Genomic DNA, 22,581 nt, shown 5'->3' with positions numbered 1-22,581 from the left:
TGGATTTAAAGACCCACAGAAGAATTCTTCCTGATGCCCAGAAATAGAATGGGGAGGATGACTTACAGGAAAACCTTTTTCTTGTTCTGCTGGGGGAGGGGACGGGATGACATGGTGTTACTGCTGTGAGAGGCAGGGCAGCCTCTTTGTGACTCTTCCAGTCCCGCTCATAAGTGGATTAGCATGAAGGGAAGAGCTTTGCAGCTCAAAGTCCCTTACATGGCCTCTACTTGAGCGACCAGGAGTGGGGAGTGAGGATTCTGCTCCCTGTTACTCTAGTTACAGGTGCAGAACCGAAGAAAAATCCTTGTGTTCTAGCAGCAGGCCCTGACTCAGGCTGCTCTTTCCTCAGTCTCCTGGAGCCACTCCCCTGCAGATGGGGTCGTGGGGATGAGAGGAGGCCATTGAAGCCAGTGTCTCAGTCTCACACTGGACAGACCAACCTGACTCCCTAGACAAGAGCCACAAACATCCAGAGCTGGGCATGAAACCATTTTCCTAGTCTCTGAAGCTTTGCCCACAACCTTTAAGAAACAAACATTAAAAAATACTTGGGGCACCTGAATGGCTCAGTTAGTTAATTGTCCAACTTCAGCTCAGGTCATGATCTTGCAGTTCATGAGTTCGAGCCCCGCATTGGGGTCTGTGCTGACAGCTCAGAGCCTGGAGCCTGCTTCGGATTCTGTGTCTCCCTCTCTCTGTGGCCCTCCCCCACTCACACTTTGTCTCTCTTTCCTTCAAAAATCAATAAACGTTAAAAAAAAATTAAAAAAATACTTCCCCTCAACAACATAAATACAGGAATATGACTGAAAATTAGAAAAATAATTCAAGAAAGAGAAATAAAAATCACTGTACTGTGTTCTTACAACCAAGAAATGACTATTATCAATATTTTGGTGTATATCCTTCCAGCCTTTTTCTCTTAACATAGATAAATTAAGAAAACAAAAATGGAATCACATTATATATGCAAATTTGATAGCTTAACATATCTTGACTAATTTTTCACATAATAAAACATGGTTCTGTAATACAATGTTTGGTGGAGGTATGCATATTCTGTGGCATGGCTGACTATGCCATAGTTCATTTAACCAATTTCCTATTTTTGGACTTTTAGGTTGTTTACAATTTTTTGCTGTTGTGAACAACAATGCAATAAATTCTTCGATTTATTCTATGACTATTTTCTAAAGACAGATTGCTGGAAGTAGAATTGCTGGATTAAAGAATGTGCATGTTTTGAAGATGTTAATGCATAATGCCAAATTTCCCTGGAGAAAGAAAGAACCAATTTGCATTCCCACAAAAAATGCAGTCATGCCCATTTCCTGCACCTTGATCTGTGCATAGTATGTATTATGCCATTCGTTTCATCTTTTTGATTTGATAGGCAATAAATAGCACTTTGTGTTTTAATGTGCATTTATTTAATTACTAATGAGGTTGGATATATTTTCATATACATACTGGGATGATTTTCTTTTTGTAGTAAATTGTAGTACAATTCAGAATTGTATCACATTCTGAATCCGTCAGTACTTTCTTTTGTGTGTTCTGCTTTTGATTACACACTCAGAAACACCTTCCCCATGTTTTATCATCTCATGGGACAAATGCCCTTAATTATTTATTTGTCAAATCCTCAACTATTTGTGCCAGTTTATTCTTAAAAATAACTTTAGAATTTGTCATGTTCTGCAACCCCCCTACCCCCACCCTCCGCCAATCTACCTCAAAAATTCCCTTTTGGGATTTTGGTTGGGATTGTATTGAATGGATTCATTTGGTGAAGAATTTATAAATTTACAATTTTATATTAGAATATAAGTTCCACAGGAGAAAAGATATTTGTATCCTTTGTTCACTGCTGTACCCTAGAGTAGTGTCCTGGACTTAGAAAAGTAGCTGTCACAGACTAGGTGTTTTAAAAATATTTGCATGAATGAATTTTAAGTCTGTTCAGAGATGATGTATGTCTTCTGTTTATTTGCTTTTTTTTTTTTTTTACCTTTTTTAATGTCCATCAGAGAAGGTTAGTAGTTCTTTTCATATAGTCCCTACTAATTTCTTATTAAGTGTATCTTGGAAATTTTATGTAACTTTGTTATTTTAAATGATTTTTTTCTCCACTCAATTTTCTTTCTGGTTATAGCTGTCACCAGTAGCTTCTTACCAGAATCTTACCAGTACCAGAAAAGTAGCTTCTTGTTGAACTCTTAAATTCTAATAGTTGCTCAGTTAATTCTCTTGGGTTTTGTATATTAAAAAAAAATCCCATGACCTGCAAATAATGTTCATTTTGAATCCTTCATTTCAACATTTACCCTTTGTTTTCTTTTTCCAGTTTTCTCACTATATTCATTAGAACTCTCAGAACAATGTTTAATAATACATTAGAGAATAATCATTCTTGTCTTGTTTCTGACTTTAATAGAAACCCTTTACCCGAAGAGTTGAGTTTGTGATCATGTTGAGGAAATCTCTTCTTATTCTAGTTCAATATGGGTTCTTCTCAGAAATGGATGTTGAGTTTATAAAATGCATTTTGGGCATTTATTGACTTTCCTTTCTTTGAACTAGTGATGTGATGAATTATATTAATAGATTTATGAATATTGAAGTATTTTTTCATTCCTGAAATCAATCATTCCTGGTCTTGATGCATTCTTCTGAAAATATTCTTCTAGATTTGATTTGCTAGACTTATTCAGGATTTTGCATATTCATACATGAGATTGGTCAGAAATTCCCTTTTTGTGCAGTCCTCATTTAGTATTGGTATTAAGGCTATAGTTTCATAAGATAAATCAGGTGATCCCTGCACTTTTCTTTGTCCTGATGGCATTTATTTATTTATTTGTTTTCATTTTAGAGAGGAGGAGAGGGGCTGAGGGGGAGACAGAGAATCTTAAGCAGGCTCCACACTCAGTGTGGAGCTGGACATGGGGCTTGATCCCAGGACTCTGGGATCATGACCTGAGCTGAAATCAAGAGTTGGATGCTCAACCAACTGAGTCACACAGATGCCCCTGCCTGATGGAATTTAAATAAGATAGGAAGTCTCTCTTCCTTGGAGATTTATTATTCACTGGTAAAGCCATCCAGATAGGCAACATTTTTGATAACATTTTTTTTCTCAGTTTTATCTAGGGTCTTTAAAAAATTTATTTTGCTACATCCTGAGTAAATTTTGGCCATATATTTTAAATAAATGATTCATTTCATAGAGAGCCTCAAAATTATTAGAGTGATGTACCATCTTTCTACCATTTAAACTTTCAGTTGTGGATGAGATGACATCCCATTCTCATTTCTGGTGTTGTGTATTCCCCCTTTCTTTTTACAGCCAATCCAGGTGTTGGTTTATTCATGTATCTTGCATAAGCCAATTCTTGGATCTATGTATTCTACTAATTTTCGAGTTTCCCAATTCATTGATTTTGTTTTTCTATTCACTAATTATTTTCCAAAAGTTTTCTTTGGTTTATTTTGATATTTATATTTTTTTCTTGAATAGAATAAAATGAATACTTTATTTTCATTCTAATTCAATAATAAAGACATTTTAGGCTATGAATTTTTTCTCTCTGAATGTAAGTTTGGTCTTACCTCATTAATTTTGACACAGTATTTCCTTTATTGTTAATTTACAGATAGTTTGCAGTTGCTGCTTTGATTTTATTTTTATTCTAAGAACTGTCTGGGAGTGTGCTTTCTCATTTCCAAGTGGTTTAATTTGTATTATTTTAAAGGTTTGTTGATAATGTCTAATTTTATTGCATTGTGTTTGGGTAATTTGGCCTATTTAATGTCTATGTTGGGGATTTACTGAGATTTTCTTTGTGCCCTAATATAATTTTTAAATGATATGTAGATTCTATCTCTAGGGCATAGTGTTTAATCTGTATCTTCATTTATTATTTTCAATTTTATAAAAAGTGAGATTTGTGTTGTTTTTCTCTGTATATTTGATTACTGTTCATTTATCTTTGTATTTCTGATGGCTTTTGCTTTGTACCTTGCTGAAACATTATCCAAAACAAAAGTGTTCTTTATAGCTGTAGCTTCATTATGCATTATAGGTTTATTTCATGTAGAATAATATATACAATGGTCCTTCCAACAGTGACCTCTGCTGCCTGGCTTTGTCTGGGGTCCTTATGCTTTTGTTATACCTCCCTTCTTGGTGCCAAGGATGAATATTCCAAAAGGATGTGCTTTCCCTGATTTCTATTTTGATAATAGTATTATGATCTCTGTTTATTTTTGTTTACATTTTCTGGGCATAGTTTTGGTGACTGTTTTCTTTTTACCTGCTTTATGTCACTTTATTTTAGTGTTGTTTGTTAGTAAACCTCCTGTAGCATTGTCTTCTGGCATCTATTGCTATAGCAGAGAAATTTGAAACAGCCTATTTTTTTGATACTTTGTAGGTAACCCAAATTTTTTGTAGGTGTTTGTGCATTTTTTTCTCCTTATCCTTGTATTTCAGAAACGTGTCAGGAAGCATATAATTATAGGCTTTTTCTCTTTATGGACTTTTCCCTCTGGCATGTAGTAAATCCTTATAACTTAGTTACACAGGTCTCTTTTTCAGTTCAGAAATTGTTTCTGTTATATTGATGCTAATTATCTGTATGCTGACTCTCTGGTCTTTGTCTTCCATAGCTATCCTATTTTTTCTCATCGTTTTCATGTCTCTGACCTTGTACTCTTTCTTTTGGGAGAGAAATAGAGCTGACCAGAATTCTCACTGCCTTACTGGCCAGCATCTGTCAGAAAGACAGTTGGATGCCTGAAAATCTGATTAGTCTATGTCCAGGGTATCTGAGTCAGGGATTGTGGACAGGGGAGGTTCCAAGAGTCATGAATTCGCGCACAGATAGGTTGTTCTTTGTCCAGCTCCATTTGCCTTAGAATTTTGTGGTGGTTCTGTGTTTTTATTTTGGTTTCTTTTTTTTTTTTTTGCAATAGTGTGTCCTTCAGTCTTAGCTTTCCCAGAGGGGTTAGTGAGTTTTCATCTTTTTCTGTGTTTTCTTAGATCCCTTGAGTAAATGGCTTGGTTAGATCGAAGTCATAAACCTGGCACTCAGTATCCTAACTTTTGTGAGGCTGGTCAGAACAAGCATTATTTCTCTTAAAACCCTGAGAGCAGAGGTTCTGAGTTGCTGGTGGAAGCTTCTGGTCTCTTCTCCCACCGTGGGCCTGTGGGTGGGATAATCCTTACAGCAAAGCTCCATGGAGTGGGGGAGGGGGACACTGATACAGGACACGGAAGATGTGATGGCATGTTTTTAGATCTATTCTGGCCTCCTGGCCATCCCTGGGACTCCATAGTTATTTGTAAAAGAAGGATTCCAAGAAATCATGGATAGCCCCTCTTGCCTGGCTTTATATGGGGGCGGGGTTGCTTTTGATATCCCTCCCTTCTTGCTGCTAGGGATGAAGTAAAGAGGTAATTGCTTGTCTAGGGAATGCACAGAGAGGAAGAAAGGATCCCAGACTGGTCAATTCCAATTAGAAATTGTTGACTTTAGAATTTTGTTGTTCTTTTTGCCAGTTCAGCTGAGCCTTTGGACCACTTCTTTCTCTGTCAACCATGGTTACTGGACACATGCCCTGGAGGTATCCCTCTGGTGGTCACAGGCTTTCTAGGGGCATATTCCTGACATGGGGTGTTTTGAGGTTGGTTCTGTTTGCTTTACATAGGCCCAAAAGCACCTGATCCACCCTCACTTCTGCAAACAACCTCATCATTTCAACTAACGGCAAACCTGATATAGGACATATATCACATTGTGTAGTAGTGAGGTTATTGAGATGGTGGAAGCTTCTAAAGGACATTTGAATCCATTAAAGTTTTTAGTGAGATGCTGGGAGAGGCATCATCAGGAGGCTCCCAGCCAGACATCATTTTAAGCCAGAACCCTCTCCTATTGATTCTTTTATTGGTTTCAGGATACTAGTCAGAAGTGCTGGTCTCAGACACCCTCTTATGCCTTCTGGAGGTGTACAGGCAGCAGTCATCATTTTTTTTTTTATGTTTATTTTTGAGAGAGAGAGAGAGAGAGAGAGAGAGAGAGTGAGAGAGAGGGGGGGGGGAGGGACAGAAAGAGAGGGTGACAGAGGATCCAAAGCGGGCTCTGCACTGACAGCAGTCAGCTGGATATAGGGCTCGAACTCACGAATTGTGAGATCATGACCTGAGCCAAAATTGGATGCTCAATTGACTGAGCCACCCAGGCGCCCCCCGATATTTTAGTCTTTCAGGTCATCTTCAGATCTTTTTTGTTTTTTCATTCAAGATAGTTAACGTACAGTATACTCTTGGCTTCAGGAATAGAACCAGGCGATTCATCTCTTACATGTGACACCCAGTGCTCATCCTGAAAAGTGAGCAGTCATCATTTTTAATGGGATAGATTGGACATCACCTCCTAGACCCTTTGGGTACCCTGAGGATAGGACCATCAAATCTTCTAGGCCAATTTCCAAATCCTTTCCACATCCCTCCAAATTCCCAGAAAGAACCATAAGTAACCAAGGGACTGCACATCCAGAGGGGAAAAGATGTGGCCTGCCTAAGGCCTGAAGCCTTTCAGCCAGCCATACTGACTTCTGGAAGTTTATGACTTGTCAGAAAAGGTTGAGGAATTGACTTCCTGCCTGACTTGGCTTTCTAATTTTCCCTGTTTCTAAAGCAGAGGAGAAGTTATATTACATGATATAATTTAAACAATATGATATAGCAGGTCTAATGATTAGGAACTTCTTCATGAAAACTAGTTGATGAAATATATCCCTATTTCTGCTCAGAAACTTACTTCTGCTTTTATTCAGTGTCCATCTTCAGGATTTATTGTAGGCTTGGCATTCTGAGAACTCTCCATTCTGTGGTTTGACTATTGCCATGAGTTTTGATCAAAAGCAATGCCATTTTTATCTGAATAAGCAGAAGACTTACTTGGGCACAACTATCCATTCTATGGACATTTTCCCCCTGGGTAAGAGTCAAAGAATATTTAATTCCCTGCCTGTGGAAGTTTTGTGCAGTTGTAGTGCCAGTGAGAATTTGGAGAGGACTAGGGAAAGGAAGGAAGGGGGGCAGACAGGAGCCCTGACCCTGAGAGCTGCCCTATCCCCGCCCTGTTTCCTTGCAGACTTCTCCATGATGACACCCATCAATGACCTCCACACAGCTGACACCTTGAACCTGGCCAAGGGAGAGCGGCTCATGCGGTGCAAGATCAGCAGCGTGTACCGTCTCTTAGACCTTTATGGCTGGGCCCAGCTGAGCGACACCTACGTTACGGTGAGGAGAGCATCTTGGAGTGGGGTGGGCACTGTGTGTGGCCTTGACAAAATTGGAAGGGAGAACTCCTGCTGTTGGCATGGTCATGCACTGTGCCCTTTCAAGGTTTCTAACCATTGTGGTCAATCATGGCCACTTCTCTAGATAAGGAGCTAGGAACTCCTGGAGCCTATTTCTAGGGCTACCCCTGATCATTGGGAGATTCCTATTGTAGGTCCATTGCCCCAGTTCCAAATAAAGGCTGGATCTTCTTCATCTCTCATATGCTGGAGGGAGATAAGGGTCCCTGGGAGGAAGTTTTAGATGCAATGGAGTCAGGGGAAGAGGGGATTCAAGCAGAGAGTCCTTGGAAATGATCCCTCTCTCTCCTTGCCACTGACAACATGTGTCTTCCTTCCAGCTGAGAGTCAGCAAGGAACAGGATCACTTCCTGATTAGCCCTAAGGGAGTTTCTTGTAGTGAAGTCACCGCATCCAGCCTGGTGAGTACAGTCTGGCATCTCGCTGCCTATTCCTTGTTGAAACAACAGCAGCCTAGAGTGACAGGCCATCTCCAGATTAGCCGCTGTTGTTCTGTCCCTTGTGGAGCTTGCAGTCTGGTGGGCCAGAGAAGACACATGGCCCTGAAGCAGAAAACCCATAGCACAACCCAACCATGAGACCAAATGCAAGGTGCAGGCAACAAGCGCAGTTGGAGGGAGGAGGAGGAGGAGGAGGAGGAGGAGGAGGAGGAGGAGGAGGAGGAGGAGGAGATGGAGGAGACGGACATGGGGTCTTCCTATGCCTGGGATTGGACCCCAAAGGCTGGGAGTGGGGAGGTCTTACTAGATTCGGGGATATATTAGAACAACAGCCAGTACTTTCTCTCAAGCACTCTGCAAGACCTGCCTAGTGCTGGTGCCATTCGAGATAGCTTCTGGGACCCCTTTTGGTTCTCTTGCTCCTTTTAGGTGTAGTAGGAAGAAAGTTCCAGAAGTTGGTCTTGATCAGGAAAGATTCCTGGGTGGGAAAAGGAAAACAGTAGAAAGGACTGTCTTACAAGCGGAAGAGGGCCAGTGGTTGCGGGGGGCTACACCATCTGTACTGCACAGCCGAGGCCAGAGGGTGCCACCTCCAGGCCTCTGCCAGCCTTGACACACTCTCACATGTTGAGTCCAGGCTTGCAGTTAAAAGAGCCAGCTGACAAAGTCACAGTGTATTTGGGCAGGGCAGGACCATGAGGACTGCCAAGGCCACTTTACAGGGAAGAGAGGATGCTGATGCTCAGGGAGGTAAGTGACTTGCACAGGGCCACCTAACAAGGTCATGGTTGAGTCAGACTGGAACCAAAGACACAAGGAGGCACAGGCTCTGCCTTTAAGGCATTCGTGGCCTAGTGGGGGAGCAGGCAAGTAAACTCAGAGTGAAGAATGCTCTCCTATAGCAGGAAGCTTAGGGAGCCCCAGCAGGAGGGGCAAAGGAGTTGGGTTGACCCAGTGGTGAATGAACTGAGTCCCCAGGAAACCACAGGATAGGCAGACATAGACTGGGACAGCAGGGAGGGGCTGGGCAGAGGCAATTGTGTCCTCAGCAGGAAGACAGTCCGCACAAAGCCAGACACATGCCAGATCATGGTGCACTTGGGAGGACAGTGAGTGGCTGCGTCTGGCTCACATATTAGTGAGGCTGGAATGGTGACAGGGACCAGATGATAAATGGCACCAAAAGCCTTGTTATGGTGCTTTCGCTTTATTCTGCTGGTCGTGTAGAGCCTCTGAAGCACTGTAAGCAGGTGAGTGATGTGGCCAGGTTTCCATGTAGCAATCGTACCCTGCCAGCTGTGTGCAGAAGTGACATTAGGACAACTGGCTGGTGCTAAGAAGAGGGTGCTGCCTTGGATAGTGCAATGTCAGGCATAGGGGCAGTTCTGTGAGGCAGGAGTGGGGGATTGGAGCGAGGCAGAAGCTGCCATTGATAAAGAAGCTCCAGGGTTTCCCGTTAGCCAGGAGGAGGTGTGGACATGATTGTACTTGCACAGGGTTGTTTTTGTCTATGCTTAAGCATGATTAAGGAATAGTCTTTTGTCTTGCTGTGTCACAAAGTGACCTTCTCTAGTGGTGATGTTCCATGAAACTGTTTATGCTAAGCAGGGAACACCACAGCCTGACTGTGTGCAGAGCCAGCCAGAGCCACCATTAGGTGTGTGTGTGTGTGTGTGTGTGTGTGTGTGCGCGCGCACACCACATGAATGTGTGATTTTTAGCCATGACACCTACTACCTCCTTGGCCTCAGAAGCAGATTATATTATAAGACCAGTGACTAGTTTCTGCCTGTCCTTTAAGACCTAACTTTTGGGTGATTAGTAAATGGATGTTTATTATACTACTCTCTTTACCTTTGTGTATGTTTAAAAATTCAAAGTAAAGGGTAAAAAAACAAGAAAACATCTCAGATGTTACTTCTTTTGGGAAGACTTCTCTGATCTCCTTCTTTTACTGGGATCAAAGACTCCTTCCATCTGTTTCTAGAGAATTCTGTGATGGGCTGTCTTCTAGCCCCTCTACCCAAGTTGTGGTCTGTAGACCAACAGCCTGAGTGTCACTTGGGAACTTGTTAGGAATGTAGACTCTTGGGCCCCATTCTTGGCTACTGAATCAGAATCTGCATTTTGATGGGATCTCCAGGTGATTATTATACCCAGTAAAGTTTGAGAAACTCTGCTGTATTATTTTTCCTGCTGAATTATAATCACCCATGTTGCCTGTTGGCCTGTATACTCACTGAGGGCAGAAACCAGGTCTCTTTTTCTCCCAACACCAAGCCCAGCCCTAGCTCCTGGTGTGCTGGAATGTCTGAATACAGTGGGTAGGCGTGTGCTGGCCCACAGGCAGGGAGACTCGTGAGGGCCTCTGCCGGCCCTGTGGCCATCAGTCTCTCTTCATTTTTGGCCCAGATCAAGGTGAATATCCTGGGAGAGGTGGTGGAGAAGGGCAGCAGCTGCTTCCCAGTGGATACCACGGGCTTCTGTCTTCATTCGGCCATATACGCAGCCAGACCCGACGTGCGTTGCATCATCCACCTGCACACGCCAGCCACCGCAGCCGTGAGTGTCCACTCCTTAGGCCGGCATTTCAGACCCTGAGGCTGGCGGCAGACCCCTGCTACCTGCTTCTCTGAGGTTCTCCCTGAGAAAAGACCTAAGCCCCCCAAGCTGGTGGCAGTCTTGTTTTTTAAAAACAGTTCTGGAAAGATTTCCTGGAATTCAGGCCAAGTTGAGGAGAGGGAACACCCAACGTGGGGACACTAATCCTCTCCATTTTTCTAAGCACCAAAGTCTTGGTTTGGGGAGATAAGGTAAAGATGTGTAATGTCTGCTCTACTGCATCCCCCACCCTGCTGCACACACACACAAGCACCACTGACCCAGGCAATGGCATCTCTTGAGTTTCTGTTCAGGTCATTCCTACTGGACTAAGGGCTGACGCCTGCCCCCAGCCCCTCTCTCTAGTAAGGAGAGATCTTGATAAAAGGTAATACAGTGGGAACCTGGACTTGTCCACTCCTCATTGCCCAAGGTAGGCTGAGAGCTGGGATTGCAGCAAGGAAAACCAGGAGAGAGTAGAAGCAATACCCTCAAGTATCAGATTGTCCGTTCAAGGGCTCTGGTAATTTCCCCATGTGTACCTAAGACACTTGCAGCAGTGTCACTTGGAAAGGCAACCACCAACCAGTTCTGGATGTTTCCCCAGCCTTCAACCCATCTTTCTGACTACGAGGCCTCATACCTACAGGGGCAGAGCAGACTTGTCACTGGCCTCGGGTTTTTTCTACCAAGTACGCTAGTCATGAGGATTCAGATTTTCCAGAATTTGGGCCAAGACTGAATGATATATGTGTGCTGAGTGTCCATTTCTGCAGGCTTACTCATGGGGCAGAATGAGTGAACAAAGGCAAGAAGCTCTCCTAAATCTCTCCATGCCCTTGCTTTTAATAAAAGGCAGGGTGTGGGGCATGGATTTTAACCTTATTCCCTGGTGCTCTTATTGCCCTGTCACGAGTGAGACGGGGCTTCTCAGTGAGCCTCCCTGTTTCTGCCCTGACCTCAAGGTTGAGGACTTCCACCAGCCCATCCCAGAGGACCCTGGACCCTGCCTCACCCCAGCCTCTTCCCCGAGTCCTAGGACAAGAGAAGAGCTGGGAGTGGGCAGCAGCATCAGCTCTCTCAAGGGCATTCTCTGTAGCAGTTTTAGAAAATGGTATATTGACATGGCTGCTATCAAAATGGTAAGATTTGGGAAATCTGGAAAGACATCAGAGGAAGCAGAAAGCCAGACCCAATCAGGTGCAGCAGAGGCAGAGGGTGGTGCTAGGGGAGCTGCAGGTGCTAACCATTCCACTGTCTCACTGAAGGTGTCGGCCATGAAGTGCGGCCTCCTGCCTGTCTCCCACAATGCCCTGCTGGTGGGGGACATGGCCTACTATGACTTCAATGGTGGGATGGAGCAGGAAGCGGATCGAATCAGCCTGCAGAAGTGCCTTGGACCCACCTGCAAGGTTTGCTCAGCTGTTCCGGGAAGACACTCTGGGGTGGGATTGTCAAAAGCCTACATCATGAGTGACACATGTTCAGTGGACAATGTTTCAAAGTTGCACATATACAAAAAAGTGAAAAAAGATTCTCTATATGCCACTACCCTGAGATTTTGGTGCTCACTCGAAATATAGTCGCATATAGTTATAAAACTAGGATCATAAAATATATTCTCCTTTCTCCCTTAGCAATATCCAGTAAATACCGTTGTGTTTTATTATTTTCTAAATCACTATTTTAAATTATTAAAATATACCTCATTATATGAATGGCTGTGTCACCATTTTACCTTAACAGTCTTCTGTAGTTGGACATTTGGAGGGTTTTTTCCCCTGAATTTTTCCTTGATATGAACAACATGCAATGAAAATTCTTTCATTTAAATCTCTGTGTATGCCTGAGACTGCATCCTTAGGATAAATGCCTGGGATGCACATTTTAGAACTCTTACTTCATATAGGCAAATTGCCCTCTCCTCCCCAGCATCTGGTATGTGAGAACGCTGCTTCCTAGTCTTCCTAAACTTGTTATCATTTTTTTTTTTTGCTAACTTGATAGAAACAGAGTCTCACTATTGTTTTTTTTAAATCTAAAGACCTATATTTTAACAGCAAATAATTAGGGGTGGCCAGCTTAGTACAGGAAGTTTTGGAACAGAGCCTGGGCTGATGGATGCTTGTTCCTGTCCTCAAAAGGCACTCACTGCCTGAGTCATTTCCAGTCTGAGAGCCCCTGTCTTCCCATCTCTGACACAGAGGAGAAATCCCTGCCACTCTCTCCTGACATTCTCTAATGCCTCATTAGCAATGCCCGGAGAAGGAGGAAATGTTCACATCTATGAAATGCTGTCAGAGTTTGAGACATGGGGCATTTGCTATCTACAAAGTCTTTTGGAGGCCAGAGTCATCATCCCTTCCTGTTTCCCTTGAGGGGAAAAAAACTCCAGCTGTTTTCATTCAGCAAGAGAGACTGTGATGATGAGGCCACTAGGCCTCAGCCGAGGTCTGCAAGGACAAATCCAACACACCGATCTGTGTTCCTGTTACTAAGTGGGCATCATCTGTTTTCAGAGAGTTCTTGAAGATAAAATTAACCAAGGAACAGTTTCTGCATCTGAACTTTGGGGAGTCAGGCTCTTAGTGTAAATTCATTTCTGTTTCTCTCCCCCACCACCACCCCTTTTATCTCCCTGCTCCTGGCTGACTCACAAACATTGCACCAACAGTGAAAACACCTGGGTTCTAGTTTGGATTCTGCCCCTGACTAGCTGGGAGACTTTCAATTTCTTTAGGCCTCTGTTTCCTCTTCTGTAAAACCAGAGAGTTAGAGTAGAAGGTCACTACAGCTTCTTTCACAGAGCTATAGGGTCTTAGAGCTGGCAGGACATCACCGAATTCATGGAGAGGAGACCTGAGGTCCAAAGAGGTGACATGACTCACCTGTTTCTTCAGAACCACCTCTTGAGAGAGCCACCCCCTTGGGTTTTGGTTTCCAAGTCAACCAAGTCACAGGATCCAGAGGTTGCTTTTGAGGTTAGTCCCTAATATTGGACATCAAGTAATTTTGTTCAATTTAACAGACACCAGTTTTTTAGATTTCTAAGCCCTCCAAAGCCTAAAAATCCAGGTATTGCCCAAAGAAATCCAGCAAGCTACCTAGTCTCAGTTTTACAAAGCATCTTCCATTTCTTAGGGATGATGCCTTGGGTTAATATTACATGTGGGGTAGCTAGGAATGTTTGTAGGGGGAGAATGAACAAGGAGTTGATAGGGAGGGTGCTTTGGGATTGGATATGGAAACTGATCTGGAATAAATGAAAAATCGCTCCTTCTTAACTAAAGTTTAAAAGACTTGAAGTTTTAATTGGCCGTTTGCTCCTCTGCAGATCCTGGTGCTAAGAAACCATGGAGTGGTTGCTCTAGGTGACACCGTGGAGGAGGCGTTTTATAAGGTCTTCCACCTGCAGGCTGCATGTGAGATACAGGTGAGCAAGTTCCTCTGGGGAGTGGGCCCCAGAGTGCCTCTGACGCAGGCCCCCCTGGCTGTGATTTAAGGAGTCCTGTGAGCCAGCCATCTGAAAGCCTTGCCCTGTTTCTCTGCCTTGGAACCACCTTATCCTTCTAAAGTTGCACAATTAGAATCAGTTTTGCATCTTTAAAATATTTATCACTGTTATCTAACAACCATTGCCTACCTCTTGAGGGTCAGTGCTCAGGGCAGGGAACTTTTGTAGGCCCATCAATTGGACGGTGGTAGAAACCATAATAGGGCATATAAAAGTTCTTACCATGCTCAGGTCCTACCTGGGGTATAACTGTTACATCTAGCTATGCCAAATAGACATATTTGGTAGGTCTTTTTTTTTTTTTTTTTTTTTTTTTTTTTTGCCTGGAGGGTATAGTTTGCAAATACTATTAACATGGTCCAGCCCAGAAAGAGAAGTGGAGAGCAGGCCAGGGTGAAGTTTGACATGGCAAGCCTGAACACCAGGGAATCCCCAAAGTAATGTCCGGGGAGCCCATCACAAAGTTCCCCTAACTAGTAAGCGATGGGATAGAGGGTGGGTGGGGAGTGTCAGTGATCATGGGCCCCCTAGAGGAATTGGTGGAGAAGCAATAGGAAAGCACAAACCCTATAGTTCTGCCAGTTAACAAAATAATGTTGGATAGCCCAAACACAGGCTCCTTTCAGTGTGGCAAGCTGTCAGGGGTGAGGAAGGTGGCCTTGCAAGCTGAATGGACTTCATCCTTCCCAGCTCTGGGATGTGTGCCTTTGGGTCGGGGACTTGCTTTCCATAGCCTATGTTTCCTCACCTGGAGACATGGGGCCTGTGGAGTCCTTGTGAGGATGGGGCCTTTCAGACAAGGAGAGGTGTTGCTGATGGTATTTTTAGGACTCGGTTGACACACGGGAAGGCTAACTGCTCCAGGATGAGTCAGCTCCTTGCAAGGTCCTTTGGTCTCCTGTCTGCTCTCTTCTGGCCTGTCTAGGCAGAGCAGTGCCACAGACAGAAGGCCTGCCTTTGTCTTGGGAGTTGAGGGGTGGGCAGAAGAATGAGACAATCCTAGAAGCATCCCAGGTGGAGACTACAAGTGGCACCTTTCTCAAAGGTCTTTAAAGGCCTAAGTTGAGAGGACAGTTATTAGACAATGATGAATAGGTGTTAGAAGAAGTCTCCCCACCCCCCAAACAGCAGTGGTCAGAACCGGAGAAGGTGAAGGTAGAACCAGGATCAAGGCAGTACCTTTCAGATGCGGTGGCCTCCCTACCCCAACCAGAGATGCTGGCCCTGAGCTCTGTCCCATGACTGACATTAGAACCTGGCAGAGCCTCTGATATGCCCACTTTGTTTCCCCCCATATCTGAGCTCTTACAAGTTCCCCACCTTCCTGCTGAAGAAGAGGCTTCCATGAGAAAATAGCTCTTATCACTTTGCAAAGACAGCATGGACCTAAAATGAATGGAGAGAGATGCCCATGTATCCCCCCACATGGTGAAGACTGCTCCACACTAAGAAATGGCCTCTGTGCAGTTTAACCAAAGGCAGGATGGCTGTCTAGCAGCTGAGGGGATGAAAGCGCAGAGCTGTCAGCCACTGGCCCCAACAGCCCCAGCTGCTTCTCTTGGCCCTGCCTGCTGTCACTTTCTTTTCAGTCAGGACTGACTCGATGTGACCTTGTTAAAGTGCATCAGGCAATGGAGCCAAATAACCCCCAGAAAAGCTCCAGTGGCTTTTTTCCCCAGCTTGTAGAACAGGGAAGCTTCTAGAGAGAGAGAGGAAGCTGGAAGGTATAGAAGCAAAACAGGCAAGATTAGACCAGAAGTGTGGATGGTTTAAAGCATGAACGATCCCAGGGGCTGACAGATGCTGTTGGGATTGCAGCCCCTGGCCAAGGTCATTTCTAGTTGAACAGCCAGGACTGAGGTTCTATTTCCATTGTGGGCCTGCTTTTCTCCCCCAGTGACCTTGGCAAACAAGCAAATGTGGCTGTGGTCATTTTAGTGGTTCAAGGCTAAAAGCCTAGTCCATTCACCTTGGGGAGAGTGTTCTCATTGCTCTCCATCAGTTTGGGGTTCTAGGAATCTGGGTCATCCCCAGCTGAGAGAGGCAGCTCCCTGCTCTGCTTACAGGCAGATGGGAAGAAGCTCAGGCAATTCTTCCCCATCTGCTACCCATCACCATGGAAACTAATGGGGGGCAGGGAAGGGAGGTGGAAGGAGTCAGCTCTTGTAAGGATGTGGGCAATTCTTTCCTCCTCCATAACGACTAGTCCCCAGGGCATATTGTTTCTTTCATAGTAAAACCTCAGAATTTATTTATCATAAACATTTATGTGGCACTCTCTATGTACCAGGTGCTATTCTAGGTACTTCACAAATATTGCCTTACATAATACTCATGAGGTAGATCCTACTATTTTCATTTTACAGATGAGAAAACTGAGGCACAGAAAGGGTAAATAACTGCTGCAAGTCACACAGTGAGTGAGTAGCAGAGCCAGGATTCAAACCCAGGCAGCCTATGTCCCAAGTCCATGTCCTTAAACACTACATTGCATTGCCTCTTGGGGCAATGAGGGTCAGTGGGAAAGATCAGCTGATAGTCAGGGTTTCACTCCAAGTCAGCCAGGGAAACATCAACTGACAGTCTGCACTCCAAGTCAGGGTTTCACGGTCCCAGGGCTAAAGCCCTGCCTTGGCTAGATAGGGACCCATGATGAACTAGGTAATTGATCTACCAGTTGGAATTCATGGCCATTGAGAGTGCATTCCCACGATGCGGCCCCAGTGTAGGTGTGAGGGACTTCAGCATTAGAAAATACAGCAACAGAGGGCAGAACTGGAACTAGTGAATGCACGTAACAAAGAGGGAGGTTTGAACTCAATGCAATCTGTATGAACTCACTGTAACCCTTCTCACATTTGGACAACAGTATAGTAGGCTACCTCAGTAGGCACGGATCTGAGCATCTTCCAGGGATATTGGACAGGGACATTTAGTTTTGGTGGGAGAGGGGAGTAAATGCCTACTGAAGTCTCTGTTTTTGCCAGGATATGGAGTCATCTTTGTAAGATAAAAATGGAGGCTTCCACTGAACACATGTCTTGGATGAAGAGGGAATGGAAAATGAGTGTTCTTGCTCCCTCCACTTCACAGGGTGACAGGGATCACCTTGCAGGGGTGGCCTGGCTGACCTCTAGGACATCTCGTGGGAGCCATTTGTTACATTGGTGAATTTAACACACTCTGGGTGTATCCCAGAGCCTCATGGTTTCATAGGCTTATGTTTGCCAGCAAGCTAAATTGTACACTTTTATTTTCAGTAAAAACTGGAACACCGAATGTTTATGTAATCGGAGCATTCTCCTAGAATAAGTAGGCTTACAAGAGATATCAAATATCAATCAGATTTGCAGCACAAAACACTTGGCTCACTACCTATAATACTCAGAAACCACCATCTCTCCCTGTTGGTGGACTTACCCTGGAAGCCAAATCATAACCAATTATGTCAGAGCGGCAGATTCACGGAATAAATAGAATGTACCATTAGATGAATATAGAATTAGGAAATAAGGAGATTAGTTAGATTAGGAAATGTTTTTTAGGATCATTAAAATCGCCTGCTGTATACACACACCTCTTGCCCTAATACCCAGAGTCCACTGCCTGCAACCACTTGTTATATAGCCCCTTTCCATGGAGACATGATGGGACATATACTCCAAGTCCATTGGTGAAGCTGCCTGACTCCTGCACAGCGCCCGGCTGTGTACTACCAGCACATCATGTATCTCCTTTTTCTGGGTTTCCTTGACCAACTAATACCACTGTTGAAGATGAATTCTTCCTTTAGACCTGTTAATTCAGGCCATCAGGCTACTCTGATGTTTTTTATTGCCTGAGAAGCTAGCCTATTTTCTTTCGAGTGACTTTTTTTCTAAAAAAACAAAAACAAAACAAAAAAACAACAGAGGGAGAGATTTTGAAGAGAGAAAGAGAAAGGTGCAGAAGAATAATAGAATATACACCCACTATTCACCACTCAGATTTAAAAAGTAAAAGCCTTTTTACTTGATTTTTTCCTCTTTAAGAAATAAAATATTACAGACAAGAATTGAAGCCCCTTTGGAGCCCTTTCTGATCTTACTGTATGACCCCACCTGCAAAATAATCACAATTTGAGGTTGGTCTGTATCCCAGGTAACTTTTGAGTCCTCCATATGGCTTTATTCTTAAGGTTTAACATTTGTGTGATTTCCTCCTCCTCTGTAGTCTCTAAGAACTAACACTAAGAAGAAATTGCTAATACCTCTGTTCCTGGAAATGGGTGCATGCCCAGTAAGTTTCCTCTGGGAGGAAAAAGTCACATGCAGCTCACATTTCTAGACATGTGTACACACACACACACACACACACACACACACACACACACACAAACTGAGGTCTCTCTGCTCTTTGCCGCAGGTGTCTGCCCTGTCCAGCGCTGGGGGAGTGGAGAACCTCATCCTCCTGGAGCAGGAGAAGCACCGACCCCACGAAGTAGGCTCTGTGCAGTGGGCAGGGAGCACCTTCGGACCCATGCAGAAGAGCCGGCTGGGGGAGCACGAGTTTGAGGCCCTCATGAGGATGCTGGACAACCTGGTGAGTCTTGTGCCATTGTCCTTTCAGGCCAGTCTCTTGAGCCTCAGCCCCCTGTAACCAGTCAGTGGGACAATAAGGTGGGCGTGAGAACTGCCAGCATCAGGGTTAAGTTGTGAAGGCCTCATTGATTGGCACCTGACTCAGAATTTGTGGTCATTCTAATAGTAGTTGAGTCTTCTTAAATGATGGCCTTTGCCACCCCTTCTAAGGGCTGTGGATGCCATCTTATATTGTGGCTCAGTTCACTCCTTTGTGGTTAGTTCTGCCTTTCTTATCTCATGATTTTAATGTAGAAAACACGTAATATACTAATTTCCTTATTCTGGTGAGCAGTATTCTAACAACATGCTGTCATAATGATTGAACGAATCAATCCTGCAAGGAGTTAACTGGTATGTGTCCAGGAATGGGCTTGAAAGGATACAAAAGAATGTTAAGACGTTCTTCCTTCTAGGGGCTAATAGTTTAGTTGATGATACGACCTATAAACAGGGGACAATTGGAGAACAAGAGGAAAGCATGCACCATGAGGTACTGGTTGCAGGAAGAGACTATAACATTGATTGCTCAGAGAAGTGAAGGATGAAACCTATCCTTAGACCGTTTCTATATCTAATTCATGTTCCCCTCCTCATTGCTACTACCTTGGACCCTCTTTATTGTGTCCAGGTCATTGTGATAATTAATCTTTTTCCCCTTGCCTCCAGTCCCTCCAAACCATCTCCACATTATTATGAGACTGACCATGAGGACCACGTTATAATGATGAAAAATACAATCCACACGAAAATATAATTCCCATTAACATTCGTGTGCCGAGTAATCCATGCCTAAGTAAAGCACCAGAGCCAGAAAGTTTCATACAGGAATTCTTTCAAATCTTTAAGAAACAGACAATTCTTGTGCCATCTTACACTGTTTCAGAGGATGAAAACAGGACACAAAACCATAATGATCATAATACATTCAGACCAGTCTTTGAGTTGATGAAAAATGCTTTCTGAACACTAGCAGATAGTATCTGGCATAACATTGAATAATAATACCTAATAACCAAGTGAAGGCTCATTCCTAGTATTCAAGGATGGTTTAATATTATAAATCTTTTAAATGTATTTTATGATATTAATGAGTCAAAGGATAAAAACCTTTTGGTCATTTTAGTATCAGAAGTTATTTGATAAAAATATATCGACTTATAAATATAGCTGTTAAGACAGGAGGACATTTAACATGATAAAATAAATCATGGTAAAACACTAGAAGTAGAAGTAAAAGCATTTCCATTAAATTTTGAAACAAAACAATGACTCTTGCTGTCAGCACTTTTAATATTATTCTAGAATAATATTGGACCTCAATCTAAAATGGGAGGCATAAAAATAAAATATTGAAAAGGAAACAAATTTACTATTAAAAAAATTTTTTAATGTTTATTTTTGAGAGAAAGAGAAACAGTACAAGAGGTGGAGGGGCAGAGAGAGAGAGACACAGAATCTGAAATAGGCTCCATGGGGCTCGAACCCCCAAACTGTGAGATCATGACCCGAGCCAAAGTTGTACGCTTAACCAACTGAGTCACCCAGCTGCCCCCAAAATTACTATTTTTTATAGATAGTATGGTTAAATGTATAAAGATACTTATTTCAGGGTTGTTTATAATATTTTGAAAATGACAAAGTATCTACCACTATTGGTTAGATAAATTATGGTATATTCATTCATTGGCATATTCTGTAGCTGTTTAAAGGTTTCTGTGTGGGAGTGCTGATGCACAGAAGCACTTGTACCCCAATGTTTATAGCAGCACTTTCAACAATAGCCAAATTGTGGAAAGAGCCTAAATATCCATCAACTGACAAATAGATAAAGAAATTGTGGTTTATATACACAATGGAGTACTATGTGGCAATGAGAAAGAATGAAATATGGCCCTTTGTAGCAATGTGGATGGAACTGGAGAGTGTTATGCTAAGTGAAATAAGTCAGGCAGAGAAAGACAGATACCATATGTTTTCACTCTTATGTGGATCCTGAGAAACTTAAGATCATGGGGGAGGCGAAGGAAAAAAAAAGTTAGGAAGGGAGCCAAAGCATAAGAGACTCTTAAAAACTGAGAATAAACTGAAGGTTGATGGGGGGTGAGAGGGAGGGGAAAGTGGGTGATGGGCATTGAGGAGGGCACCTGTTGGGATGACCACTGGGTGTTGTATGGAAACCAATTTGACAACAAATTTCATATTAAAAAAAAAGGTTTCTGGGGCACCTGGGTGGCTCAGTTGGTTGAGCGTCCGCCTTCGGCTCAGGTCATGATCTCATGGTCCGTGAGTTCCAGCCCCGCGTCGGGCTCTGTGCTGATGGCTCAGAGCCTGGAGCTTGTTTCAGATTCTGTGTCTCCCTCTCTCTCTGACCCTCCCCTGTTCATGCTCTGTCTCTCTCTGTCTCAAAAATAAATAAACGTTAAAAAAAAAATTAAAAAAAAAAAGGTTTCTGTGTGTTTATAGGTTCAATAACATGAAAAAAAATCTCCAAAAACACATTGATAAGCTAGAAAAGCAGCTTATAAATCTGTTTATGCAGTATGGTCCCATTTATATACTATTTTATATATGTTATATATAATTACTGTATGTATCCTATAGTTATATATTATGTATATACTTACATACATATGTGTATTTGTGTGTGTGTGTGTGTGTGTGTGTGTGTGTGTGTGTGTTTACAGAGATGGCCACAAAGATTTTTATTAGTTTTCTCTGGGGATGAGATTTTTATATAAAACCCACTTTTTTCTTTCTTTTTTTAATGTTTATTTATTTTGAGAGAGAGAGAGAGCAGGGGAGGGGCAGAGACAAAGAGGGAGAGAGAGTCCCAAGCAGGTTCCACACTGTCCGCTCAGAGCCTGATGCAGGGCTCGAGCTCATGAACCAGGAAATCATGACCTGAGTTGAAATCAAGAGTCAGATTTTTAACCGACTGAGCCCCCAAGACATCCCCCCCCATTTTTCTTTATGTTTTTCCATATTGCCTGATTTTTCTAGATAGGTCTATATTTCCTTTACAATCATAAAAATATCTTAATGCCTCTTTAATTTAAAAAAATAAAGGAAGAAGGTAGGCAAAGTCAAGAAATTATTGCTTCAGAAGCTGCCAAGCAAGATGACTGAATGTTCTCAACCAATCATCACTTATTTCCACCTTGGGATATGGTCTTGCTTAGAAGCAGGGATGTTTTTGAGTCCGATTTCAGGGTTCTAAGAAGGAAATAGTTAAGAAGCCTTGGAGTCGAGAAAATATAGGTTGACTTTAGAATCATCTGGGAGGGTTTCAGAAATCCTGCATCCCAGACTGCACCACTGTCCGTGGAAATCAGCAGCTCTGAGGGGCCCAGGCACCAGCATTTTTAAAGCTCCCAAGTGATCCCGAAGTGTGGCCAGGGTTGAGAACCACTGGGGTAGATGAAAAATTGAGGCACTATTAGAGTAAGGAGCCCTGTCTGGGATTCTAGGGATTTTCTCAGCTCTAATCAGAGGGCTTGTTGGGGTGAAGGGAGGAAGATGTTGGGGGATCAGGATGAGGGAGCAATTCTGAAACACAAAAAAGGAACAGCAAGGCCTATGTTGTGTTACGGAGATTTTGGTTTAAACAGAATCCCTTAGAGAGAAGGGACAAGTGTGTGTGGGATATGTGCGTGGAGGCCATTTTCCCCACAGTAAGTGATTCTTTCTATTTCTGTCTTGTTTAGGGTTACAGAACAGGCTACACATACCGCTATCCCTTTGTTCAAGAGAAAACCAAACACAAAAGTGAGGTGGAGATTCCAGCCACCGTCACAGCCTTCGTGTTTGAGGAGGACGGGGTCCCAATGCCTGCCTTGCGGCAGCATGCCCAAAAACAGCAGAAGGAGAAGACCCGTTGGCTCAACACGCCCAATACCTACCTACGGGTCAACGTGGCTGACGAGGTCCAGAGGAGCATGGGCAGCCCCCGGCCCAAGACCACAGTAAGGAGATCAGGAGGGAGGGTGCCTGGCTACCTCTGTGGGCT

The 22,581-nt window shown here is 43.4% G+C and overlaps 1 protein-coding gene across 10 annotated transcripts in view; it reads left to right on the top strand.

The window, feature by feature from the left end:
- The window catches only part of ADD2 (adducin 2), a 104,092-nt gene that overhangs the window by 64,246 nt on the left and 17,265 nt on the right, over positions 1 to 22,581 (top strand). For all 10 annotated transcript variants that reach the window (XR_006215811.1, XM_042981669.1, XM_042981667.1 and 7 more), the window contains 7 exons: positions 7,167 to 7,318; positions 7,719 to 7,799; positions 10,251 to 10,400; positions 11,708 to 11,851; positions 13,774 to 13,872; positions 18,358 to 18,534; positions 22,280 to 22,537. Coding sequence is in view for 9 of the 10 variants with exons in the window: in XM_042981669.1 (XP_042837603.1) it covers positions 7,167 to 7,318; positions 7,719 to 7,799; positions 10,251 to 10,400; positions 11,708 to 11,851; positions 13,774 to 13,872; positions 18,358 to 18,534; positions 22,280 to 22,537 (1,061 nt within the window). In the remaining variant the exon portion in view is untranslated. The remainder of the gene's footprint in view (positions 1 to 7,166; positions 7,319 to 7,718; positions 7,800 to 10,250; positions 10,401 to 11,707; positions 11,852 to 13,773; positions 13,873 to 18,357; positions 18,535 to 22,279; positions 22,538 to 22,581) is intronic.

Source organism: Panthera tigris, chromosome A3 (genome assembly GCF_018350195.1).
Source record: "Panthera tigris isolate Pti1 chromosome A3, P.tigris_Pti1_mat1.1, whole genome shotgun sequence".
Taxonomy (NCBI): domain Eukaryota; kingdom Metazoa; phylum Chordata; class Mammalia; order Carnivora; family Felidae; genus Panthera; species Panthera tigris.
Note: the sequence above shows the minus strand (reverse complement) of the source record. Positions and strands in the feature narration are given on the sequence as shown.